At 44.6% G+C, this 27756-nt stretch overlaps 1 protein-coding gene across 1 annotated transcript in view; it reads left to right on the top strand.

Moving 5' to 3' along the window:
* The first annotated feature begins 228 nt into the window (after positions 1 to 228).
* Positions 229 to 27756, top strand: part of MREG (melanoregulin) — a 67483-nt gene continuing 39955 nt past the window's right edge. The window contains exons 1-2 of the mRNA XM_006891917.1: positions 229 to 326; positions 23243 to 23402. Coding sequence (XP_006891979.1) covers positions 229 to 326; positions 23243 to 23402 — 258 coding nt within the window. The remainder of the gene's footprint in view (positions 327 to 23242; positions 23403 to 27756) is intronic.

Below are 27756 nucleotides of genomic sequence, written 5' to 3' on the forward strand. Positions count from 1 at the left end.
GACCGAGTGCGAGAGGCGCGCCGCCCTGCAGCCCCGGGCCGTGGCGCCCCTGCCCTCGCCCCGTCCCCGGCCGCGGCGTGATGCGCACAGGCCGGTCTGCGACGCCGGGACCGCGGCTCTTCGCGCACTTGGACGCAGACCCGCCGGCGGCACCGGCTCCAGCCCCGGCCGTTCTCCGAGGTGCCTTTCTCCGAGTCCCCCGGCGGCGGCAGGGGGACCTTGCTCTCCATGGAGCTGAGGGACTGGCTGTGGAGCGTGTGCTGCTGCTGCTGCCCGTGTAAGTGCCTGGAGGAGCCCGCGCTGCCCGAGAAGGAGCCTCTGGTCAGGTGGGTGCGCGGCTCCGGCACGATCGGAGGTGACCTGGCTGCCACCGGGCGTCACAGAGTGTGGGTACCTGTGTGCGTGTCCTTGGGGAGGTGACTTGATTTAGGGTCACACTTAGGCACAAACTAAGCCCCTTTGCCCCCTATGGGATATCTTGTTCTTTGGGTTTGTTTATCTTCTACAGATAAGATTTTTTTTGCCCCTAAGCACCAATTGTCAAGGTTCTTGAGACTTAGGTCGATACCGTGGACAATGCCAAAACACTGGACGCATTATTGGAACTGGAAAGGTACCTGAGAAAAGTTCCTATCGTCCTCTTGAATCCAGCTGTGATTTTTAGACCTGATTTGTAGATTTCAGGGGAAATCTGCAACTGTGAATTTCATTCTTATACTCTCAAGGAACTTGGGTACTTTGGCATTTTGTTCATTACCAAAAGAAGAAAATGTCAGGACTGAATCCAAAGAATTATTTTTCCCATTAAAAAAACCCAACAAACCCTACTTATTTTATCACATGACAGCCTTCCCACGGGGCTGTTGAGTCATTCCAGGTTAAGCTTTGAGGTGTGAGGAAATGGAACACTCATTAGCAGATGTGCTAAGTGACTTTGCAGAGGGATCACCAAGCACGGTTGGATCCTGACTTTGCAGGAATTAGGATGTCACTGGATCATGACATGCAGGCCGATGTGACAATACAGAATATTGAGAGTGAAATTAGCAAACATACAAGGCTGAACTCCATGATTTTGTAAACAAATATTGAAGCCAGTGTTAATTGGTTATTATTTATGTGTATGTGTGGAGTCTTCAACTAAATACATCGCTTAAAAGAATGATTTACCTTTATCTGGCTGTGTCAAGTCCAGATACTTCTGTTGACTTTTTTGGTCTTATATAACCCTTTCCAGCCTGTCCACTCTCATTTACCAGCACATTAAACCGTGTCTATTAACTATTGGTTTAATCAGACAAGCATCATTTCTAATCTTCCAACAATACATTTGTGTTGGCTCTCAGCTAGCTTTCAGTAGTGATCTTTGTCGTTCCTGTCCCTTCCTAAATTCTGCACCTTATGACCGACCCCCTTTCTACATTCTTTGCTTGTTGTTGTGTGCTTTTGAGGTGCCTGTGACCCTATGCACAGCAGGTCTGAACCCTGCCCAGAGCCAGTCTCATTAATTTTGACACACCACCCCCTCATTGCGCCAATTACTGTATCAACCCATCTCATCAGGGGTCTTCCTCTCCTGCGTCTCTCCACCCCTTGGAGCATGATGTCCTTCTCCAAGGACCAATATCCCCTGGTCGCATGCCTAAAGTATGTGAGACAGAGCTTAAAAATCCTAGCCTCCAAGGAGAAACTTGGTTTCACCCTCTCTAAGACAGTCCTATTTGTTTTCTTGGCAGTCCATGGTATGTTCAAGACATGTAATGTTCCAGCACCTTAATTCAAAGTATCCATTCTTCTTTCATCATCCTTAGTCATTGTCCAACTCTCTGATGCATAGCAAGTAATTGTGAAGACCATGCTCTGGATTAGGTGCATCTTAGTCTCTAGACTGATATCATTGCTTTTTAGTGGTTACGGTTTAATGTGCTGGAAAATGAGAGTGGACAGGCTGGAAAGGGTTATATAAGACCAAAAAAGTCAACAGAAGTATCTGGACTTGACACAGCCAGATAAAGGTAAATCAGTCTTTTAAGCGATGTATTTAGTTGAAGACTCCACACATACACATAAATAATAACCAATAAACATTGGCTTCTGAAAAGCAATGATGTCAGTCTAGAGACTAAGATGCATCTAAAAGCAATTGATTGTCCACCTTTCTAATTAATTTCAACTGGATTTGAACTGCTGACCTTTTGGTTAATAGTCTGACACTGTATGCATCTCACACCTTACAGCTTAGTTTCATCCTAGGAGCCTTGGGTGTGTCTAGCTTCCTGTCAGAGATTGCTACTGCAATGAGTAGTTTTGGTACCTTTTCTTGACTTACTCATGTCATTGAATTTTAGAAGGGATTTTAGGAAGACAGGGTTACCTGGGCCAGACTGGCATGGTGCTCATGAGTCACATTGCCAGGAGTTAAATGAAATCCTGACTCGGTGACTGAGCATAAGTTATTAAACTTATTTGTGCCTCAGTCTCCTCATCTATAAAATGAGTACATGCCTCAAAGGGTTGCAATGAAAAAATATATGAGCCGATACATAAGAAGTGATTGGCACATTGCAGGCCCTCAGTAAGTTTAGTCACTTTATAGTCATTGTTGTTCACCTGACCCTGTGAATATGAGTGGACTGGCTTTATTGGTCATTCTGGCATCATTTCAGTACAACAATATTTGGAAGGACTTGCTTATTAATGGCCAGGTGGGACAATATGTTTGTATGTGTTTGGAGTGTGTGCTATTAGGCTAAAAGTTGGCTTTTTAAAGCCATTACAGTTAGTTCACTGTGGTCTCCAACTATCTTAACTGCAGACACAGTAGTCTTGCAAATCAGCATGGCCTTGCAAATCATCAGCAGCTCTGGGACTAGGGTAAGAGAAAGAGTGCTTCCCACACAGGGCAGCAAGACTTGTGTTGGTAAGACTTGAGGGAGATGGAGCAAGACCTTGGTGGCAAGACCCTGGTGGCAAGACCTCGGTGATGGTGATGGAGGGACTGTAGTATTGCTGTGGAGAAACTGTGTCAAGGTGTGACCTGAGGCTTCTTATATTTGTGCTGGCTACAGTTTAAAGGTTTGCTGTTCTTGTCTCTGATGATGGAAGGAAAAGCTGTTTGCTGAACTGAAACCGGAGCCTGGACTGACAGAAGAGTTGTGCCTTGGAATTACTGGACTAAAACCTGGACTTGTTTTGGGTGATATTCTTTGCCTCCCTCACTCTCCAACTTCCTTCCATAAAAAACCCCATTCTAGTGAGTCTGTGAATCAATAATGAATAAAGGGACTTTATTCTGGGCTTTGGGCTCTTTATAGGCTTTCTGCTCTGGGGTAGTGAGGGGCTGTCTTATTCTCACTCTCTCTGGTCCTTTTCGAAAGATGCTCATGGCCTTATACCACCATGTCCAGTTTTCCACTCCCTAAACAGAGTGTCGCATGCCTACCTGCTCTTTTTTACTGAAGTCACCTGAAGGTCAGATCTGAATTTTTTTTTTTTTCAAAGTGCGAAATTCCAAGCTTTGAGTACAAAGTTGTGCGACTGTTACTTCTTTGCTGTCAGATTAATTCTGACTTGTGACACATAGCAGGTCCAGGTGTTACAGAATGGAATTGCTCCATATATGTTTTTCTTGGCTGTGATCTTTATGGATGTGAATTGCCAGGCCTTTCTTCCTCAACACTGTGAAACCATGTTCAGATCATGAACCTTGTAACCATGTACCTCTGACTTCAGAATCCCTGCTTTGCATTGTGGAAAGTTTAGAAAGCTACTAAACATCTTCCATAAGTAACTTAGAAAGTTGTATGCTAGACATTGCTTTATGTTGCTAGCCTGAGCCCTGTTTGCATTTTGGCCTCCCTGCCCATCTCTTCTTCCCTGTTCATCTTTCTTCTTCTACTGAGAGGGGAAAGTGACCAGGCACACTGACATGCTGAGCCAAACTCAGTAGAAGTTAGAAGACCCATGTTGGCAGCTCTGCTATTAACCAGTTGTGGGACTTGGGGAAAGTCTTTTAACTTGCTTGGACCTCAGATTCTTTTGTAAAATGGGAAGATTTTGAAGTGTGGTCTTAAAGAGCCTTTCCAGGCTTGCTGGTTGACATTTCATGACTTTTCCATTGCAAATCAACTTTCTGTGGATGCATGTGAGCTGAGAGTCTGTCCGAGCTTACACAGAATACAAGGCTGATGACCCTGTGGGAGTCCTAGGCTGTGAATCTTGACCATTTGTCTCAGATTTGAAGCTTCCAAGGAATGCTTTACCTGCTGGTGTTGAGTAGAGGACTCTTACTCAAGGAAGCTTAAGAACAAGTCTGGGCTCAGAGGAGACGTGACTGAGCCAGAGGTCTTATTCAATCTTTGAATCACCTACTCACTGTTTCTTCATCTTTACCCTAATTTTAGGGTGGGGTCCTGTGAAAGCCATCTTATCAACCATCCATATCAGGTTTGAGGTTTTGCATATCCTTCTTCCGTATGCCAAAAAAACTTATAAACTAAGGTAAATTGTGATAATAAACCAGTATGGATTGAGGTCAAGATAATAATGTACATAAATTGTTTTAGAATGCCAGAATCATTGACCATTTGTCTGCAAAATAGTGGATAAGTTTTTGGTTTAAAGTTTCCTGTTACTGATGAAAAGAAACTTTTGGAAGTATGTATTAGTTTCCAAGAGCTGCTTTAACAAAACCAGTGCAAAAGCAAAGGGTTAGCCAGGACCTCCTCCCGCTGAAGACGCTTAAGAGAACCAGTCCTTTCTAGCCTCTTTTAGCTGGAGCCTCCTGACATTCATGTCCACATGGTTTTCTTCCATGGATTTCTTCTCTGTATTTCAGATCGCCCATCTTTTTGTCCTAAGGATAAGCCCAAGTCATAGGCTTTAGTACCCACTGTAAGCTGAGGATGATTTTGCCTCGAGATCCAGGGACCTCTCCAGAGTACTGAGGAGCAATGATGTCAGTCTGGAGACTAAGGTGCGCCTGATCTAGGCCATAGTCTTTGTAATCATGTGCTATACATCAGAAAGCTGGAAAATGACTAGGGATGATAGAAAGAGAATTGATGCCTTTGAGCTGTGGTGCTGGAGAACAGTATTAAGTATACCACAGACTGTTAAGAGAACAAACAGGTTCAACCTAGAGAGGATGAAACCAGGGTGCTCCTTGGAGTCAAGGATTCTGAAGCTCTTTCTGACATACTCTGGGCATGTTGCAAGGAGGGACCATTCATTGAAGAGGGACGTCATGCTTGGAAGGGTGGAGGGACAGTGCACGAGAAGACCCTGGGGAGATGGATTCACTCGGTGACTGGGGTAATAGGGGTAAGTTTGTCAGAGACAGTAAGGTTGGCTCAGAATAGAGCAGGGTTCAGAGCCAAAGCAATTGTATGTAGGGTCACTATGAGTCCCAAGCAACTCAAAGGCACATAACAACAACAACAACAACAACAACAACAACAACATATCCTAATAAAGTAACACTGACAAGTACCAGGCTTACTGGGATATGTCTTTTAGGAAGAATGCTGTACAACTCAGTGCAAGGTATTTTTTGTAAAATGTTTGAATGCGAAACAGTCTTTTTATTGCACTTTTACAGAATATTTTAATCTCCCAAGAAGCCCCAGTGGCACATTGATTAAAGCATTCAGCAGCTAACCCAAAGCTTGAGTTTCAGACCCACCAGCCACTTAATAGAGAAAAAGATGTGGCAGTCTGTTTCTGCAAAGATTTACCACTTTAGGAAACTCTTGGGGCAGTTCTCTTCTGTTCTGTAGGGTTGCTGTGTGAGCCAGCATTAACCCACAGGCAATAGGTTTGGTTTTGGGGTTTCATCTATTGGTAATAAAAGGATGCTGTAGCCACCTCAGAACTCACCTGTGCTTGAGTCGTGGCCGTGGGAACGGGTTCTAGGCACGTGACTGGAGGTAGGCAGCATACCGTTGAGCAGAAGGAGATGTCCATCTGTCCTGGCACCATCGGGTCTGCTGACTTACGATATCCGGCTCAGACATCAGAGCCTGAGATAGAATATGAAAGAGCTGAAGTGTAAGTGCCCCTGCACTGAGGCGTCTTTACGTGGGCTCCTTTGAACTTTATCAAACAAGTAAAATTGCTGCTTTCCATTTATTATTGAAAGAGCCCTGGTGGTGCCTTGGTTTAAATGTTCAGCTGTAAGAGAAAAGTCAGTGGTTTCTGATCCATGAGAAAAGGATGTAGCAATCTCTTTCCACAAATATTTGAAAACAATCTCAGAACTCCTGTGGAGCAGATCATAGGGTCACGGTGAGTTCAGTCCGTTAAATAGCATCAAGCATGGTTTTCATTTTTGTTGGCTGTTAACAACTGATAAGCATCATGTCTGTCCATATGTTCAAAACAACAGGAGAATCAAAGGAAATGATTAACAACCATGGTTAAGCTTTTACTCACGCTCTCTTTGAAGCTTCCGAAAGGAATTGTCTGGTGAGCTTTCAGCTCCGCTTTGTTCTTGGCTTTCCTCAATGCCCACCTGCAGCTTCCATTCATGTTAACAACATTTACATGCGTACCAGTAAGCAAAGAACAGTTTAACGAAAATATCGGTGTTTTATTTCGCTGCAGTACTTGAATTCCCATTAAAAACCAAAACAGAACATAAAGCCAGTGGATGCCAGGTTGATTCTGACTTTGGCGGCCTCATCGATGTCACAGTGGAATTGTACTCTATTAGAGTTTTAAAAATTCATGATCTTCTTTATAAGTGGATTGCCAAGCTTTTCTTCTGAAATGCCTCAGGGTAGATTTGTAACCCCAACCTTTTGGCTAAGAGGTAAGCACTTAATTATTCTACTGTTCAGGGATTCCCCAGTTCCCCAGAGAAAGAGGGGATAAAATCAGCTCTCAGCTTGCTTTTGAGAATTGTTTTATGCCCACCTAAAGATCCTTTCTAAAATGAAATTGATCTGTGTATATGAATGTAGGTTATCAAATCTAATTTTCTGACCACAGACCATAAAAAAAGGCTTCCATTTGCTCTATCAAGCAGCTGAGGTTGGATAAAGTATCAGTAACGTGTGTTGTCTCTGCTCCAGCGTGTGCCATCTTTACGGGCTGTGTGTCTACCAGGCACTGTTGTAAAGGGCTTGCTGTCCCTTGACTGGATCCTTGCCGTAATCCTGTGAAGTAATTGCTGTCCTAATGCCCGCTTGACAGTTGAAGAAATGGAGGCACAGAAACCTTCCGCAACACGCTCAGAGGCACACAGACAGGAAACGGCAATGCTGTGATTCAAGTTTTATTACATTTAAATGTCACAGGTGGAGCAGAACCTTCCTAGTATGTTACAAGGCGTGCAGCTCGCTACTTTTGTGGGGCATAATAGAAATTGTGTTTCAAGGATGAGCTGTAACCTGAATGTTCAGAGTCTGGCTTCTGGAGAAGAACTCTGGTGGCATGGTACATTATGTGTTGAGTTGCAAACTGGGATGCCGTCAGTTCCAGTCTGCCAGCTGCTCTGCTGGAGAAAGATGGACAGTCTCCTCCTGTGAGCTTTGGAAACCTGGTAGCGGGTTTCTGTGAGTCAGGATAGATTCTACGGGAGTGGGTTTGGCTTGGGTTGGTTTGATGGGTTCCAGAAGGAACTCCTGGGTTGTGCAGACAGTTAATATAGTTGGTTGCTAACTAAAAGGTTTAGATGTTCACATTCTCCCAGAGGCACCTCAGAAGAAAGGCCTGGCTATCTGTTTTGGAAAAATCAGCCGCTGAAAACCCATGTGGTGGATGGACAGGCGTGTGAGTGAGTCAGGGCTTGCTTAAGCAGCAAGTGCTCTGGCTCGGAAATACTGCTCCCTTTTTTCTAGTTCTAGGATGGTCAAACCAGGTGTTGGAAAGATGAATAGGAAGTAAACAGGATTTTTGAAAAAGGAATCCCTGTCAGTTTTGGCAGTGTAATAATCTTCTCTTTGTACAATTTTCCATTTTGCACTGTGGTCTCATGTACTCTGTAAAGTGATCAGGGTTTTTTCCTACTTGTGGGTGATACTTTTCAAAAACAGTGCTAAAAAAAAAACCACACAAAAAAACCCAAAAAACCCCCAGTTCTAATGTGTGGGTGAGCTCTCTGAGAGCGGAGCCCGGATGGCCTCCCCCTGGGACCCCAGAATTTAGCTGCTGACCAACCCCTGACAGGTCTCTGTGAGGCTGACAGAGTTCTGCAGAAACCTGCCCTTTCATTTCCAAAGCCTCGAGCCCTGGGGCCGAACGGGGATACACAGGGAGGCACAGAAGATTCCTATTGCCTGAGAGGCCCGTTGGAGACTGTACCTTCACTGCTGGGCAAGAAAAAAGTAAGAGGGGGGATCACGAGCCCTCCTCCCAGCACAGGGAAGAATGCCTGCTAGTCCAGGAAGGAGACAGAAGCTTTCACCTAGACGTCTGCAGTTCGGAATTCAGAAGGATGCTTTTTAAAGGTTTTCTTTCCAGCATTCCCCAGCATCCCTCTTCTCTTTATGTTGTCAGTCAGAGAAAGGGAGGAAGGCCCTTGACATGATGGATTGAACAGTGCCTACCAGTGGGGTCCAGTGTGCAGGAGAGCTCGGGACGGCGCAGGGTGGGGCAGGGCTCAGAGCTTTTGTACGCGGGGTCGCTGTGAGTCGTTGTCTCCCTGAGAACGTGAAAGTTCTTCTTCTTGCCCCTCGCGTGGTCTGGGTTTCCTGGAAACTTTTTAGTCTCTAGGTATCTTCTGGTTTTGTCCAAATGTTAAGTGTTCTGTTCAAACCCTTTTTTAGTCTGGTTAACAAATATTTGTGCTCTTGTAGTAATTAATTTTAGTCAATGTGTATTTTAAGACATTTAAAAAGAACCTCTCCACTCCCTGTGTCTGATAGGCGACAAGAACCTTCAGAATTGCCCCTCACTTAGATTGTTCTTCTTTAACATTTTTTAATTTTTAAATTTTTTTAAAAATTATTATTATTTTGCCTCCAATATGGATTGAGGCTCAGTGTCAAGAAGACAAAGATTCTCACCACTGGGCCAATTGGCAGCATCAGGATGGATGGTGAAGAGATTGAGATTGTTCACAGCTTCAGTTTGCTTGGCTCCACAGTCAACACTCTCGGCACCAGCAGCCAGGAAATTAGAAGACGTATTACCATGGGAATGTATGTCTGCTGTTAGGGACCTCTCCAAAGTACTGAAGAGCAATGGTGTCTCTTTGGAAACTAAGGTGCGTCTGATACAGGCCATGGTCTTTGCTATCACTTGTTATGCATCAGAGAGTTGGACAATGACTAAGGAGGATAGAAGGAGAATTGATGCCTTTAAGCTGTGGTGCTGGGGAAGAGTACTGAGGGTACCATGGACTGCTAGGAAAACAAACAGATTCATCCTGGAAAGGATCAAACCGGGCTGCTCCTTGGAGGCAAGGATTCTAAAGCTTCGTCTGACATATTTTGGACACGTTGCAAGGAGGGACAGGTCCTTGGAGAGGGACATCATGCTTGGGAGGGTGGAGGGACAGCGCAGGAGAGGAAGGCCCTCTATGAGGTGGATTGATTCAGTGACTGGGGTAATCAGGATGGGTGTGTCGGAGACGGCGCGATTGGCACAGGACAGAGCAGAGTTTAGGGATGCTGTACATAGGGTCGCTATGAGTCACAAGTGACTCGACTGCACATAACAATAACAACAATCAAGTCGGATCTGACTGGTACAGGAGGAGATTACCCTGCCTTCTCCAGCAGAGCACCTGGTGGATTTGAACTGAGTGCCTCTGGAATTGCAGGGCAACCTCTTGCCACTAGGCCACCAGAGCTCCCTTGTTCTTTTAAAAGTTCTCCGTCTCTCTGTGGGATCAGACTGAAAGCACACAAAAAGATACATCTTATAGGGAAGAATTGCAATCTGAATGGTCAAGCGTCTACCATGTGGGACATTGCAGTAACACTTGCCGAATGTTGGCCCCTCTCTGATTATATCAAGACTTTTGCAATAATCTCTTCCTTGCTTTTACCCTCTATATATGCATCTTAAAATTTGGTTTAGTTTTGTCCACCTTTAAAACTGCAGGTGGTTGGGATCAAGCTCTGTGCATTCACATGCAACTTGCTTCATTTGCTCGAGTTTGCGAGATTCACCCATGTTGCGTGCAGTTGTAGTTCCTGGTTTCCCCAGGGAGAACCTTTAGGACTGTTGCACATGGCTTAGATTTTAAAGTTGGCCTGTAAGATTGGGATTCTAACATTGCATTTACCATCCAAAGTCCTGTGACCTTTGAAGAAAAGCATGCATTCGTTCAGCACATGCTTATTGAGCACCTACTGTATGCCAGCAGTGTTCCAAGTGTTTGCGATAGACCCCTGAGCAAAAAAGCCAAAGAAAGGAAGGAGGGTGGGGAGGAAAGAAAAAGCAGAGGATCTTCTCTTCACTTGCCCTTCACAGACAGGTCTCCAGGGAGGGAAGTGGAGAACAGTCTTGAAGCCAGGGGACTGATGGGCCAGCTCCTGGCAGAAGTCTAGGTGGGAGGGCCTTGAAAGAGGTGGTACATAGCACCTTAGATCTTGAGATCTATGATTCTGAACTGCCAGTGACTCTTGGTTGGAGACTTTAACTCTTCACTGTTTTGAGAGCTTCCATCCTAAACCAGTGCTCACTGACCCTTGTTAGGCTGTTGGTGTCCGCAGCCAGTCCACATACACTATGCTTTAGGGGGCCTTCTGGAATCTTTAGGGAGCTCTGGTGGCCCAGTGGTAAGAAGCTGTGCTGCAATCCCAAAGGCACATAGTTTGAATCCTCCAGCTGCTCTGTGGGAGAAGGATGGGCAGTCTCATCCTGTGCCATTTATGGCCTCTGAAAACCTCCTGGAGGGTCAGCTATGAGTTGGTTCCGATTCCATGGCACACAATAAAAACCAGAATCTTTACACACAAATATTGTTGGTATGCTGGTGGTGTGGGGACTGTGTGTAAATAGCTTTCCTGGTGATTAGCACCTTGCAACCCTTTTCCCAGGCAGGGAATCTAGTATTTCTATACCTGAATCTGGAGGGAGAATGGAGCAGTTGTCCCCAGGCCTGATCACTCCCTGAGAAACCTGATAACATCAAGGGCAGCCAGGACAAAGACCAGACCAAATAATGAACCGTGATAAGGCTGTGGGCCTAATCACGAAAGCCCGGATCCCCCCAAGTTCTGAGAGGTACCGTCTTCCCTAGCCCTCCACAAGATCCCCCCATAGAAGAAAACCTGCGCCTAATTGCAGACGCACCATTTTGACTTTCTTTACTCTTGGTTTCTTGGCTTCCCTCTCAGACCTTGCAATAAAGGCCTCTTCGTTTCTTGGGACCAGTTTCTTTCTCTCCCTCTCCCTCACCTCTTTTTCTATGTAACAGACTTTCCTGTAGTTATAAATGGTATTGAAAGAAAAGATCTGTCTGTGTTCTTGGGTGAAATTAAGGGTGTAACTAGACATTTTTTCCAAGACCTTGAACCAGTTTGAACGGGTTCAGGTATGTCCTGCACAGCAAAATTGGAACAAACTTGAACTTTAAAAATTTGGGTCAAGTGGAAGCCCTGGCTGGATTGAGAGGCTCAGAAGAAGTGACCCCATTCTGGAGCCCGAGGTGGGAGGTTGGATTATTGCCAGGGCACACGTTCCAAACAGTGCAGTTGGCGCCATTGTTGAGTTGGGCACTATCGTTTCCAAATCTGACATTCACGAGATTAGGTTCCTCTGCTCTGTCCCTACCTCCTCAGTTCTCTAGGAGAGAGATTAAATTGCTAGCAGAGCATCAGCCTGTAATTTGTCCTGTTCCAGTTATATTTTTGTGTATCCGTATTCTACACACATGGATTCCTTCTGGTGTTGCTTCATAAAGTGGACTGATCTGGGAAGGACTGGTTGAAGCCTTTCTCTTTGCACCCTGTCTTTCAGGAGTTGTGGCCACTTGAGTTTTGTATGTAACATCAGATCTACCTTTCAAGTGCCTGAGGTGAATAAAATATTCATCAGCAGCAGCTGGTGGCCCAGGGCAAAGCAGCTGCTTTCGTTTCTTGAGCTCCTTTTAGAAAGCCTGTTTGGGGGAGTTAGGAGAAGTGAGCTTCCTTCCCGAATGCCCACTCCAGCTCTCTGCTGGTTGTCCTGGACTTTTGGGCCAGTTCTGAGAGCATGACCTGAATTCTTCACACGTGTCTCAGAACCCTCCCAAGGCCCCTGGGTGTGGGTTTCCCACCAAGAATGGAGTGGTTCTACTCTGTGTCGAGGGCGCTGCTGTGAATCAGAAGTGATCGGATGGCTTCAGGCCTTAGTGCACTCTCAGCCTTGAGTCCCTAGAGGCTCGCAGGCCCTGCCCAGTCTGTTTGCTGTAGGCTTTTCTCTCTTCTGGTCTCTTCTTTAAGGATCATTGTTTTAAAACCAGGTGGAATGATGGATGCATGACTTGGGGCCTGTGCAGGAATAAAATGAAGCAAGAATGAGCATGGCAGAGCAGAGCACCTGTGGCCCAGTGAGCTTGGCTGGGCTGGTACCTGCATCTGGCGAGCTGGGCCGGCACCTGCAGTCCCATGAGCTAGGCTGGGCCGGCACCTGCAGTCCGGTGAGCTGGGCTGGGCCGGCACCTGCATCTGGTGAGCTAGGCTGGGCCGGCACCTGCAGTCCAGTGAGCTGGGCTGTGCCTGCGCCTACATCTGGTGAGGTGGGCTGGGCCAGCACCTGCAGTCCAGTGAGCTGGGCTGTGCCTGCGCCTACATCTGGTGAGGTGGGCTGGGCCGGCACCTGCAGTCCGGTGAGCTGGGCTGGGCCGGCACCTGCATCTGGTGAGCTGGGCTGGGCCTATAGATTCTTCTTATACTTCCAGATGGGCTCTTGTACACCCTCCCTGGAATTCAGGGCCTTTGACAGTGATACCTTCAGTTATTTCTTTTGCAGTAGAATGCAGCCTTCCCTAGCCCCCAAAGAAATCCAGCTTGTGATTCTAATGAATATGGATAATTTAGCTGGAATAGGGCCCAGATTGAGCAAGGCAGTGGAAACAGAGTAGAAGAGACTACAGACACAAATGAATCTATTCTGGAGCTTGGGTGGCACACACAGTTAATATGCTTTACTGCTAATAGAGAGGTTAGAAGTTTGAATTCATGCAAAGGTGCCCCTTGTTATGAGCAGTCAGGAAACCAGGTCATGTATTGCATTGAGCATGTCTGGTGTCAGGGACCCCTCTCCAAAATGACGAAGAGCAGTGATGTTCGTTTGAAGACTGCAGTGTGCCTCATTCAGGCAGTGGTCTTCTCAACACATCAGAGAGCTAGACAGTGAATAAGGGTGCCAGAAGAATTGATGCCTTTGAACTATGGTCCTGAAGAAGAGGACTGCATATCCCATGAACTGCCAAAAGAATAAACAGGTATGTCTTGGAAAAAGTGCCCCCAGAGTGCTTTTTGGAGAAAAAGATGGTGATGCTTTGTCGTTCATACTTTGTACACATAGTTAGGCAAGGCTATTCCTTGGAAACAGACATCATTTTTTTAATGATGGAGGGTCAGTGAAGGAAAGAAAGACCCTTACCGAGATGGATTGACAGTGACTTCAGCAATGGCTCTTGTGTGTCAGAGACGATGAGGATGGCACAGGACTGGGCAGGGTTCATGTCGTCTGTTCATAAGGTCACTATGAAAGCACCTAACAACAACAACAGAGGAGCCTAAGAGGAAAAAAGGCCAGGTGATGTACTTCCAAAAGAATGTTGTTGTTATGTGCTGTTGAATTGCCTGTAACTCATAGCCACCCAATGTACAGCAGCTCTGAAGCCTGCCCTGTCCTGAGCCAGTCTCACTGACCCCAACACATCTATTCCCATGCCTCAGTTTCTGTATCAATCCATCTCATCCGGGGTCATCCTCTCCTGCACTGTCCCCCCACCCTTCCAAGCATGACGTCTTCCTCCAAGGATTCTGGCCATATGCCCAAAGTATGTAAGACAGCTTTAAAATCCTAGCTGCCATGGAGAAACTTGGTTTCACTCTCTCCAAGACAGATCTATTTGTTTTCTTGGCAGTCCATGGTACGTTTAAGACTCTTCTCCAGCCCCACAACTTGAAAGCATTAATTCTTCTTCTAAAGATTAGTCACTAACAACCTTCTGGAGGCCAGTTCTACTCTGATACGCGTGGACTCATCATGACTTGGAACCAACTTGACAGCAACTCCTTTTTAAAAAATAAGTGATAAAAGCAGCTCAGATTCCATGCTTCGGGGAGGGAAGGGCAGAGGCCTACCCAGAGGCAGGTGCTGCTGGTTCCCTTCTGCCTTGTCACTTCCCTTGAGTCTCAGTCACTAGGCAGTCACAGTTCCTCGTGGGACACCAGGGGAACGTGGCTCCTGATGAGGACTGGAGGCTGGGAGCACTCAGGAGACTCTCATTTGCCTTGAGACCTCTAAACAGACCTGGCATTGACCTTGTTCTAGCCCTTCATTCCAGTTTATAGAGTTAGGATGAGTGAGTTGTGTTTTATACTGGAGTGTGAGAGTGTGTGTGTGTGAGAGAGAGAGAGAGAGAAAGAGAGAGAGGGAGGGAGAAGGAGGGGGGAGAGAGAGGAGAGAGAGAGAGAAAGTGTTGGAGGGAGAGAGAGAAAGTGATGGAGAGAGAGAGGGGGAAAGAGAGAGGAGGAGAGACAGACAGACAGACGGGAAAAGAGATTGTGACAAGGTAAAGTGAAGGGTGGCTGCATTCCCGGAAGAAACACGGTTGCTGATAATTCAGGTGGATGCTGATTTCTCAACCCTCCTTTTCATGGTAGGTTTTTTTTTTTTTTTTTTACTGAAAGGCCATGGTGATGAGTGTGGAGATTGGAATCACACTTCACATTTTCACTCCCCAAGCGCTGTTAAAGCAGCTGTCGTGTAAAGAGCGTATAAAATATACTAGAAATGGCCTCTGCCCTTGAGGAATTTATCAACTTGTTATAGAAACAAAACTTGAAGAAATGAAACCACTTTTGGGGAAAAGAAAGGAGAAAAGACTGGTTTCAGGAAAGTCCTGGGGTTTTATGAGCCCAGAGGTGACTTTATTGTGAGGTCAGCACTGTGGGTGTCGTTCTTGTGAAAGCTGGACCCTTGAGGGTTGGATGACTCAAGGGGGTGCTTTCTGGAGGAGGAGACCCAGGGGAATACGTCAGTTTGTACAGGATGCATTTCTCAGCTGTGATTATGACCCCAGCTGCCCCGTTTGTGGGTGCATCCTTGTTTACAGTTTTTGGATATCCAGTCTCTGTATGAGGTGTGGCTGCTTGGAGAAGAGCAGTCAGGGACCTCGTACTGGTGTTCTCTCAGTTGGCTGCCTGACTCAAGCAACTCTTGTCTTTACGCCTCTGTCCACAAAGTGGGGCCTGGGGCCCTATCCTTCCTATCCCAGAGCGTTACATGGCATGAGGTAGGAAATACGGAGGTCTTGGTTAAAGTGCTATTATCATCAAGTGTGTGTGTGGGTGTGTGTGATGTATCCACAAAAACTCACTGCACAATGTGAGGTTGGAGTCCATGACCTTCCTAGTATTGGGACCTCTCCAGTGCCTCTTCTTCCTGATTTTCCTCTTTGCCTCCAGGTTCTAGCTGTATTAGATCTCACGTGTTCGCAAGTCTCTTTTCTCTTCTCCGTACCTGCTCGCTAAGGATCACTGTTCCTCTAAGGTCTTTCCTCACCCCTGGGCTCAGCCCATTTCTCCGACTCCTGTATCTTCTTGATCTCCAGCCCTGCCCTCACACCAGGCCCTTGACATTTCTCTGAATCTCTTGCCAGCTCAGCAAGGTCCTCTTGGTGGTGGGGTGTCCCAAAGATTTCACCCTTCACTGCGTCATCTCAGCTCTTTCCTGTACGTCGCCCAGTGATTTCTCTCCCTACGATGCTGCCATTAGGGCGCTCTGGTGGTTTGTTACTCGTTATTATTGTTGTTATTGTTAGTTATTGTTGTTAAGTGCTGTCGAGTCAAGGGCAACTCATAGCGACCCCATGAACAATAGATCTGAACTCTGTCCTATCCAGCACCACCTTCATCATCCTCACTCAATGCATTTGATTCCAGTGCTGTATCAGCCCATCTCAGATAGAGGCTGTCTCTCCTTTGCTGACCCTCTACCTTTTAAAGCATGGTATCCTTTCCCAAGGAATAACTTGTAACAGTTGTGAGGTGAATCTTTATCAGCTTTGTCTCCAAGGAATATTCTGTTTATACTTTTTCCATCACATACCTGCTGTTCTTTTGTCAGCCCATGGGATATTCAGCATTCTTCTCCAGCACCACCAGTCAAACACATCAATTCTTCTTCTGTCATCCTTATTCATTGTCCAGCTCTCAGATTCATAACAGGTGATTAGAAAGACTAGTTTCTGTATCAGGCACACCTCAGTCTTTAGACTGACATCATTGCTGTTCAAGACTTGGAGAGACTCCTGACAGCAGATTAAGAAGGCACTGCCAAGCCTCTGCAGGAAGAAGACGAGTCATTTCCTCCCAGGCAGTCTGCTGCCTCCAGAAGCCCACTGCAGGGTCGGCTGTGGGTCAGTTCCAGCTCCACCGTATGCGGCACCAACAGCAGTGCTGCCGTTAGATCCCAGCCGTGGTTTTTACAGTTGCTTGCTGTGCATCTGAGAGCTGGACAGTGAAGAAGGAAGACAGAAGGAGAATCGAAGCCTTTGAGTTGTGACACTGGAGAAGAGCCCTAAACAAAAGAACAAACAAGTCTGTGTTGGAGGAAGTACAATCAGTGGGCTCCTTTGAGGCAAGGATGGTGAAACTTGTTCTTTCTTATATAATTTGGGCATATTTTCAGGAGGGGCTAGTCCGTGGGAAAAGATCTCCTGCTGGGAAAGGTGAGAGGGTCAGAGTGAGAGAGGACGCCCCCGAATGACATAGATTGAGACAGTAACTGTAACACTGGGCTCAAGCCCATCAGAGATAGTGGGGATGGTACAGGTGGGGCAAAGGTCAGAGCCATAGGCCACTCTACGGCACCTGACAACAGTAACAATGCTGCTGAAATTGCTCCTCTGTTTCCATTCGCACTGTAATTTCCCAAGCTCATACCCTCCATCCATCACTATTTGGAAAGTTTATAATTGTGCTTTTATTTACTTAATGGTTACACTTTCCTATCCTCTGCAACTCAACATCAAGAAAACAAAAATTCTCACCACTGGACTAGTAGGCAACATCATGATAGATGGAGAAAAGTTTCAAACCGTTAATAATCTCATCTTACTTAGATACATAGTACACCTGGTGTACTATGTGATCAGGAGATCAAGAGACATATTGCACTGGGAAAGTCTGCAGGTAGGGGACCTCTCTAAACTGTTAAGGAACAATGATGCTAGTTTGAGGACTAAAGTACACTTTATATAGGCAATGGTCTTTTCGATCACTTGCTATGCATCTGAGAACTGGATAATGAATAAGATGACAAGAATTGATGCCTTTGAACTGTGGTGTTGGAGAATACTGAATATCCCATGAACTGTCAAAAGAACAACCAGATATGTCTTAGAGAAGTTGCAGCCAGAGTGCTCCATGGGGGTAAAGATGATAAAATTTCTTTTCACATACTCTGTGTATGTTGCTCGGAGGGGCAGTTCTTTGGAGAGGGACATCATGCTTGGGAAGGTGGAGACAGAGCAAGAGTAGACCCTCAACCGGGTGGATTGACTACAGCAATGGACTCAACACATGGCAGAGATTGTAAGGGCGGCACAAGATAGGATAGAGTTCAGATCTGTTGGTCATGGGGTCACTTGATGGCATCTAACAACAACATACTCTGAAGAATGCTTCCTCAGAAGCTCTGGTGGTGGTTGGTTTGTGCCCCTTTGCCCTTTCACTCCTCCCCAGGGTGTCCACAAGGCCCTTTGACTTCAAAAAGCACTGTGGTTTCCTGCTGCCCATTCTTAATGTAGTGGTGAGAGCTTTGCTTCCTGTTGAGAGATTTCTTTCATACAAGCTTCTGAGTGGCTTGTTTGTTCATGCCTCAGCACTCCCTTCAGTCTACCTGTCAGGTACGCTTCCCTCCCAGGTGCTCTTTGCTTATATGGTGTCTTCTGCCTGTCCTTAATTGCCAGGTCCTCATTTCACATCATGATAGATGGTGAAGAGATTGAAATTGTTGACAATTTCAGCTTGCTTGGCTCTACAATCAACACTCTTGGTACCAGCAGCATTGCACTGGGAAAGTCTGCTGTCAGAGACCTCTCCAAAGTACTGAAGAACAATGATGTCAGTCTGGAGACTAAGGTGCGCCTGATACAGGCCATGGTCTTTTCAATTACTTGCTATGCATCAGAAAGCTGGATAATGACTAGGGAGGAGAGAAGGAGAGTTGATGCCTTTGAACTGTGCTGGTGAGAGTATTAAATATACCATGGACTGCCAGGAGAACAAACAAGTTTGTCTTGGAGAGGGTAAAGCCAGGCTGGTCCTTGGAGGCAAGGATTCTGAAGCTTTGCTGATAAACATTGAACATGTTGCAAGGAGGGACCATTCCTTGGAGAGGGATGTCATGCTTGGGAGGGTGGAGGGACAGTGCAGGAGAGGAAGAACCTTGATGAGATGGATTGGTTCAGTGACTGGGGTAATGGTGGTAGGTGTGTTAGAGACAGTAAGATTGGCACAGGATAGAGCAGAGTTTAGGGCTGATGTACAGAGGGTCACTATGAGTCACAAGCGACTCAATGGCACATAGCAACAACAACATGTCACATCTGCAGGTGTGCTGGTTACTCCCTGGCCTGAGCCATTCTAGTTTTGCCCTCAATGAATGGCATCATTTAGTGCCCAAGTTGTTTCTGCCATGTCCCAGTCCTCTTTGAAAATCTCTATGTCTTCTAGGAAGAAAGGCCAGTGCAGAAGAGTGCTGCGAAATGTGGCGTGCAAAGCTATGTGAATATACCCAGCTGCCTTCTGAGCAGTGTCCCCCTTCCTTTAATATACATACCTTATTGTTAGAGAATAAACTACTACTTCTTCACCCCCAAAATATGTTATAAATCTCAACCTCTGTGCCTGGTTTATGCCACTTCGGAGCATGTTGTTGTGTTAATAGACAGGATTAGTGTAGGGTGTGTCCTGAGTCTGTCTCTTTTGGCATTAGAAGCATTTACGTAAGCTAGCAGGGAGAGCTGAGATGGAGGAAGAGAGATGCCAAGATCTCCCAGGAGCAGAAGCTCTGAAGAGACAAGGCCCTCACTGCAGGGCTGACGATTCTTCCCCTGGAAACAGCACCCTAGGTTCACGTTTCTAGCTTTCTTCTATTGTCACTCTGTGAGTTGGAGTTGACTCAATGGTATCTGATACCAAGAAGCTGTGAAAACAAATTCTCTCTATGTAAGCTCCCTACTTGTGATATTTCTGATAACAAACACATCTGACCTCTTTCTGTCCCAGGGCCTTTGAACATGCCATCTCCTGTGCCTGAAACTCTGCTCTTTGTACTTAAATCTCAAGCACCCAGTCTTTCCAGTGCCCACCTGACACCCTCTCCCCCGAGGATTTCTGTCAGCATCCTATGTGTGCTTTGCTAACGCCTTCAACTCCCCATGTGTAACACTTACCACAGTCTCTGATGATTTATGCATGTGATTTCTCATTAGTGCACCCCCTTCTCCAGACTGTAGTGAAATCCAAGGTCAGGGACTTTTTTTGTTGTGTTTACTGTTTTATTGAGTCCCATGATTGCGATATTGTCTTTGCTCAATACGTTTTATTAGAGGAAGTGATTCGTTCCAGCATGATCGTACCTGTCTAGTCCCACAGAACTTAACAGCGGCCGAGTCCAGGCCTGTCATGAATGGGATTTGCTACCACTAATCTTCTCCGTACCCAGACTATGGCTACAACTGTTTAAAGGATAAACTGCAGAATAACTCTGTGGGGCTACTGAGAAATCTCATTCAGCATCCTGCATTGTTTTATTGAAGCTGTTTGGATATGTATACTTTTCACTTAATTTTTTTTTATATAAGGAATTTGAAGATAATACATAAGATTTCCCCCTCAATGTATTGTGTGTCCTTGAATTTGGAGCCAGTGAAGTGTTTTAACTCTTCATGCTAATTGCTTTCTTTTAATCATTCAAAATTTCTATTCTCCATTGGATTATTTTATTTTTTTCTTTTAATCTTAGCTACTGAAATACTCATCAACAACCTGCATTATGCAGATGACACAACCTTACTTGTTGAAGCTGAGGAGGGCCTGAAGCATTTTCTGTAGACGGTCAAGGACTGTAGTCTGCGCTATGGGTTGAAGCTCAACATCAAGAAAATGAAGATTCTCACCACTGGGCCAATTGGTAGCATCATGATTGATGGGGAAGAGATTGAGATTGTTAACAGTTTCAGCTTGCTCAGCTCCACAGTCAACACTCTTGGCACCAGCAGTCAGGAAATCAAAAGACAAATTCCATTAGGAAAATCTGCTGTCAGGGATCTCTCCAGAGTACTGAAGAACAATGATGTCAGTGTAGAGACTAAGGTGCTTTTGATCCAGGCCATAGTCCTTGCAATTACTTGCCATGCATAGAGAACTGGACAAACACCAAAGATGACAGAAGACAAATTGATTCCTTCGTGGTGTTGAAGAAGAAATGGTGACTATCACATGGACTGTCAAGAGAACGAACAGATGTGTCCTGTACAGGGTGAAACCAGGCTATTTCTTGGATGTAAGGATTTTGAGACTTTGCCTCACATACTTTGGGCATGTAGCCGGGAGGGATGAGTCTTTAGAAAAGATAATCGCCTTAGAAGGGTTGACGGACAATGCAGGAGAGGAAGACATGGATGAGATGGATTGAGACAATAACTCAGGTAATGAGGGTAATAACACAGAGACCGTGACATTGGCTCAGGATAGAACAGGGTTCAGAGCTGTGGTTCACAGGGTCGTTGTGAGTTATAGTCGACTTGACAGCACATAACACCACCACCACCACCACCACCAGCACCACTTGGGGTACTCAGTGTTCAATTGAATCTTTAAGCGTAATAATGATTACCTCTGCTCTGATATCTGGTTACATATTTGCTCTTTTAGGTTGATTTATTTGCTGCCTTGTTTTCATTTTTATGTTGTGTTATATTTAATTGTTAAAGACAATTCAGACCTTTTTGGCATATATATATATATATATATATATACACACACACACACATATATATATTTACACACACATATATTAACACACACGCACACACACATAATAAAAGCCTTATCATCCTTCTCTTAATATAATGGTCATGTTAGACAGAACTAAAACCAGGGCTTCAAACTACTTTAAAATGGTTACTGAATGGCCTTGGTGAACAGTGGTTGTCTATGTTTTTTGCAAAGCACCCAAATCTGTTGCTAATAATCCAGTCTCTCAGGGAGGCTCCTGTAAATTTTAGGAGGAAGAATTGTGTCTGGCCGTTTGGAATGCAGTATCCCTGGCAGGACTCTGGAGAGCAGTGCACATTTCAGAATAACATGGTTGCCGGCCATCTTTCAGTGGGTCCTGGTTTGTTTCTACCCAGGTCAGAATACCATGGTCAACAGACCTGGCTTCTCTGCAGTGCATATAATGGCAATTACTGAACCAGTTTGATCTGGTTGAAGTCCTTAACACTTAGAAAAATTTGAACATAGGGTTTGTTCTGAGTAATTCTTCTCTATGAGTGTCTGGTGTTGCTGTGTACAGTCAAGCTGGAACCGACCCACAGCTGACCCTCCAAGCAGGTTTTCAGAAATAGTAAATCTCATGGGAGAAGTTGCCCATCCTCTTGCAGATCAGCTGGTGAATTCGAACCCCATACCTTTGTGTTGGCAGTGCAGTTCCTTACCACTAAGCCACCAGAGCTACCTTCTCTAGGCATAGGAAAGCAATTCTTAATCCCTACAAAGCAAATGGCTTGAACACGGTAGTTACACTGGCGCTTATAAAGAAAAGGGGAGGCAGAGAAACACAGATGAAACAGCAATGAAAGATCATCTCACCCTGGCAACGATAATAGAATTCAACAAGGTGGCAAATCCCAAATACTGGCAAGAGTGTGGAGATAATTGGAACTGCCATGCACTACTGGTGGGGATGGAAAAGGGTGCAACCAAGAAGGAAAGCAGGTTGGCACGCCTTTGGAACGTTGGGAATAGAAATGCCATTTGCTCCAGCAATCCCACTACTAGGTATAGATCCCAAAGAAATAAGAATGGCCACACAAACTGATGCGCACCCACTTGTGTCCATTGTAAAATTTTTCAAAATAGCAAGAAGATGGAAACCACCCAGGTGTCTATTGATGGATGAATGGATAAAGAAACTGGTACATTCACACAGTGGATCATTCTGCATTATGAAAGAATGATGAAGAATCTGAGAAATACTGCACAACATGGGCGAATCTGGAACAAATTATGCTGAGTGACATAATTCAGTTGAAAAGGGACAATTGTGATAAACACCCACTGTTCTAGAAAGCCAAGGAGAAGTTTACACACTCAGATCATCCTTGGGTGGTTATCAGAGTTGGGAAGGATGAGAGAAGGAAGTAAAAATGAATGAAAAATAAGTCGGGTGAGGGTAAAGGCCGTATACTGTAAGGAACTGATCAAATATTATAATTAATCACAGTGTAATTAATATTTTTGAAGCAGGAGTGGCATCCACTTCTGTAATAGCTTGCCTTCGGAAACCCTATGAACTTGGGGAAAGGATAAAAGTCACACAAGTGTTGAGGACTTCCGTTCATAGGGTCGCTATGAGTCACCTACAGCTCTATGGCACTTAACAACAACAACAACACAACAATTAATATTAGAAAATATTAAGTGTAATTAGTGTCATAAAATCATATTGATGAAAAGTCAATATTGATTTATCAACTTGTATTCAGATTCAGATTTTTTGAAAAAGGAGGAAGATACGTGTAGAGAAGGTCAGACACTGGCTCATCTGAATATAACTGAATGAACCTTGTCTTTCCAGTTTATTGAAATGAAATGTCAGCAGTTTATTCTTGGCCCAGTTTCTAGTAATGGTCCTTCATTCACCTGCTACCAGGAGACTTTCTGACATGTGAGTTAAGAAGCAGTAATTTGCTAACTGTCCTTTTCTAGTGGGGTAAGACAGATGCTCACTGCTTGAGAGCAACTTCTGGCAGGCTGCTTCTGGTTTTCTTAAAATCAAAGTATGGATCTGGGTTTTGTTTTGTTTTTTATTTGTTACCACTTCTCTTCTTCAACAGTGGCAGCAATCCGTACTCCTCCTTTGGAACCACCCTGGCGAGGGATGACGAGAAGAATCTGTGGAGTATACCTCACGATGTGTCCCACACAGAGGCCGACGATGACAGGCTCCTGTACAACTTGATCGTCGTTCGTAACCAACAGGCCAAAGACTCCGAGGTGAGCTGCCTTCAGGATCGCGCCGTGTACAGATGAAGACGTTTAATCCACAGATATAGCCCATTTCTGATTATTGCCTCAGTGCTACAGATACGCACAGGGAGTGCTGTTAAGAGCGAGGAGATGGGTTTTTCCTTTAGTGGCTTGAGCAGTCTGTCTCAATCTTTGCTCTTGTTCATCAAGCTGCAAGTAGGGGATTCAGACCAAGCAGGGCTGCGGGGTGCTTTGATTCATCAGTAATAATGAATTAGTAGAGCAGATAAAGAGTTGGGGTTGGGGTTGTTGTGGTTTTTTTTTGTTGTTGTTTGGGTTTTTTGTGTGTGTGTGTGTGTGTGTGTTTATTTTTAATTGTGCTTTTTGATCTGATAGTAGAGTGTTGGTCACATTTGTGATGATTTTTGTATTAATATGGGAATATTGATGGCCTAGTGGCAAGAAGCTGCACTGTAATACTGAAGGCACACAGTTTGAGGCCAATGGCTGCTCCTGTGCGATTAACTGCCTCTGAAAACCCATTGGAGGGTCAGCTGTGGGTTGGTTCTGACTCTACGGCACACAACAACAATGGGAATATTATCATGTTAAGAAGGAGGAGATTTAATAAAACTGCGAAGCTCATCACCTCCCTTCCTCCCTTGCTTTTTTTTTTTAAAGATAATTCTATTTATTTATTTTATTTTTTTTTTTTTTTATGTGTGTACCGTCAAATTGGATCTGACTGGTACAGGAGGCGATTGTTCCTCCTTCTTCAGCAGAGCATCTGGTGGATTTGAACTGAGCACCTCTGGGATTGCCGTGCAGTTTCCTGCCACTAGGCCACCAGAGCTCGCCCTCCCTTGCTTTTTAAAGTAGAGTTATAAAGTATTGTTATAGATTGTTATAGAGTTATAGTTCTAGTTATAACTGACTCCTACCTGAGCCTGCACAGGGTTTCTGAGAAGTGGCCTGGCCTTTGAATTAAGAGTGCAGCTCCCTATGGGTGGTGCCAGTAGAGCTCTCTATGGTATTATAAATATATGTGAAATGATGCCATGTTGCTACAGAGACTGTGCTCTGTATATAATAACTGCGTGATAGGCCAGGGAACTCTGATGGTTGAGTGATAAGGGGTTGTGCTGCCAATTGAGGCAGATACTTTAAATCCACCAGCTGATCTGCGGGAGACAGATGGCCTGTCGTCTTCTAATGCCACTTATAACCTCTGAAAACTCAGCTATGAGTTGATTCCAACTCGATGGCACAAACAGCAATATATTACAGCTTTATTATTCTAAATAACGACCTTACTTGACTTCTGCGTTTTGTCAACAATGCACTTCTCTGACTTCTGTGTTTGTCAGTGCTGACTTCTTGTGCACTGTCAAGTAGGGATGGACCCATAACTAATAATAAATCAAGGGTATATATTTCCTTTTTTGGCTTTCTTTATCTCTGCTAACTCATTGATATGTATTTGTTTCCCCTAAAGCATATTTTAGCAGAGCATAACTTTAAAAATGCTGTGTGTCCAGGTACTTTTCTTCTGGCATGATGAGGACGGGTTGGGAGGTTAGGTGTGGGTGTGGATGTGGAGACCATGGGGTGGATGAAGAATTGACAGTTACCTTGTAGTTCTTGATGCGTGATGTAAGTAATCACATCACTGCAAACCTGAAGATTGACTCTTAGAAGTCATCCAGTGAAGTCATGAAATAACAGCCCGGTGACTTGTTTCTGTTAAAGGACAAACACTGTATAGGACCATTATTATAAAAATAGATAACTAATAAAACATGTATGAGGATCTAAGGAGGGGAGGGTGGGAGCAGACGGGTGAGGATGGGTCAGGAGGTGGTGTAATAATTATCCATGGTGGATGGTGTTTAGAGGAGCTTCCTGATTAAAACAATCTTGGAAGCAGGAGTGGCATCCACTTCTGAAATGGCTTGCCTCCAGAAACTCTATGAACAGTGCTCAGGCCTTTCATTTATAGGGTCCCTATGAGTCATCTATGACTCGTGGCACCTAACAATAACAACGACGACATAGAGAGAGCTCCGTTGGCCTAGTGGACAGAAAGTTATGCTACCAAGCCCAAGGTCGGTGATTTTAATCTTTGGCCCTCAGGCCTGGTTCAAATTGGTTGTTTTTTGGTTTTTTTGTCAAACATTCTTCTAGGTGTTCTAGCAGTGATCTGTGCATTGCTGTACAGAGGTAACTCATGGTTGCTGTGATGCTAAACACTGTGACACTGATGTGTCAAATGTGAAATACTGTAGTAATAGGGACACATAATTTGTTGGTTGAAGTGAGGGGTGGGCAAAGGAAATGGGAAAGATCCAGTGTGAAGAATAATGTATGTGAACTTTGTAACAAAACCAGTGTAAATTAAAACTTTTGTAATAAAAGACATTCAAAGCCATTGCAGTTGAGTTGGTTGCTACTCAGAAGCCCTTTGGGGCCGCCGTGCACTTCACCACCAAGGATTGCAGTGAGTCAGAATGAACATGAAGGCAACAGATTGTGTTTGGTGTGGTTGTTGTGGAGAACAAGGAATTCCAGATATTTCCCCGTGACACAAGGAGTACATTAAAGAAAACAAACCTTATGGTTTCTACAACAACAAAAAAATTCCAACAGCCGTACTTAGAACTTTCTAAGTAATGAAAAAAGTAATTTCAAAAGCAATAAGCTTACTACCTGTGTTCCCTGTGGAATCTGAAGCTGGTAAAGGAGGAGCTACATACAAATTAAGGTTAAATTAGCAGTTTTCTCCCAAATGGGGAAAAGTAATTAAGATATGTAGGTGAATAAGTAATGAAACAAAAGTGTGAACTTAAAGTAACTACTTTCAGGAGATGTAAAAAAATGTTGTTGTTGTTGTTCGGTGCTGTTGAGTTGAGTACATCTCAAAGAGACCCTATGGAAAGCAAACCCTGTCCTATCCTGTGCCATCCTCACACTTCCTGGCACAATGGAGCCCATTGCAGCAGCCACCATGTCAATCCAAATGATGGAGGGTCTTCCTCTCCTTCGCCAACCCTCTACCTTTCCAAGCATCATGTACCTCTTCAAGGAATAGCCCCTCCTAGCAACATGCCAAATTATATGGTTCATTTAAATCTAAGGGACAGCATTCACTTCCAATTTCACAAACCTTTAAGGGCTGACAGAAAACAGATTCTTAGCTGAAGAAATGATGCATTTGTATTAGAAATATTATTGTTCTCTTCTTTGAGTTATACTGTAAAATACTTTGACAAAGTAATAGTAACCAGTCTTAATATCAGATCACCAAATTATTATCCTTCTATGCGTTCTCGTTAAACTGGCTGTGCTTCATATAACATACCTCAAAGTTTAATAATTACTATGAAAGTCAATGTATCTTATTTAGTTAAACAAATAATTACAGTCATACAGTGAAAGAAAAAGTGTCAAGAATCATTCTAAACATTTTGCGTTTATTATTTATTTACTCGCAGCAACTACTCTGGGGGGGTGACTGTTGTTATGTGCCGTTGAGTCAGAACCAATCCATAGCTGACCCGCTAGTGGGGCTTTTGAGGTAGTAAATCACATGAGAGGAGATTGCCTGTTTTTCTCCCATGGAGCAACCGGGGGATTCAACCCACATGCCTTTGAGTTAGCAGTGCAACTCCTTAACCGCTAGATCATCAGCACCTACTTACCTCACTGTGGGACGGTGGTGGTGGTTGTGTGGCATTGAGCCAGACCAACTCTTAGCTGACCCTCCACTGCTTTTCAGAGGCAGTGGAGCAGCTGGTGGATTTGAACCCTTACCTTTGGGATTGCAATGCAGCTTCTTAGGTACCATTATTATTTCTATCTAAAGCGACTTTGCTGGTGTCATATAGGTAGTAGATGTGGATTTGAATAGTATAGTCAGGATTTGAATCTAGGTGTTGCGACTCTATAGTTATAATATATAATGAATACGAGTTGCCGCACACGAAGATAATGAAAGATTATTGCAGCAGTAGATTGATAGGAGACTGCCAGCAATTCAGACTGGGTTCAGAAGAGGATGTGGAATGAGGGATATCATTGTTGACGTTAGCTGGATCTTGGCTGAAAACAGAGAATGCTACAAAGATGTTTACTATTGAAAAAATTGTGAATAATGTTGCAAAGAATGGGAATTCCAGAACTCTTTCTTGTGCTCATGTGAACATGCGGGCAATTGTTTGTTTATACAGACACGGGGACACTGCAAGGTTTACCAACGAGTGATGTGAAGCAAGGTTGGATTCTTTCACTGTGCTCATTCATACTGGAAGCTGAGAAAATCATCCGAGCGGTTGTGCTTAATGAAGAAGGATGTGACAAGAGGATTGGAGGAAGAGTAGTCAAT

Source organism: Elephantulus edwardii, unplaced genomic scaffold (assembly GCF_000299155.1).
Source record: "Elephantulus edwardii isolate Elephantulus edwardi_28Jun2011 unplaced genomic scaffold, EleEdw1.0 scaffold00106, whole genome shotgun sequence".
In the NCBI taxonomy this organism is placed as follows: Eukaryota; Metazoa; Chordata; class Mammalia; order Macroscelidea; family Macroscelididae; genus Elephantulus; species Elephantulus edwardii.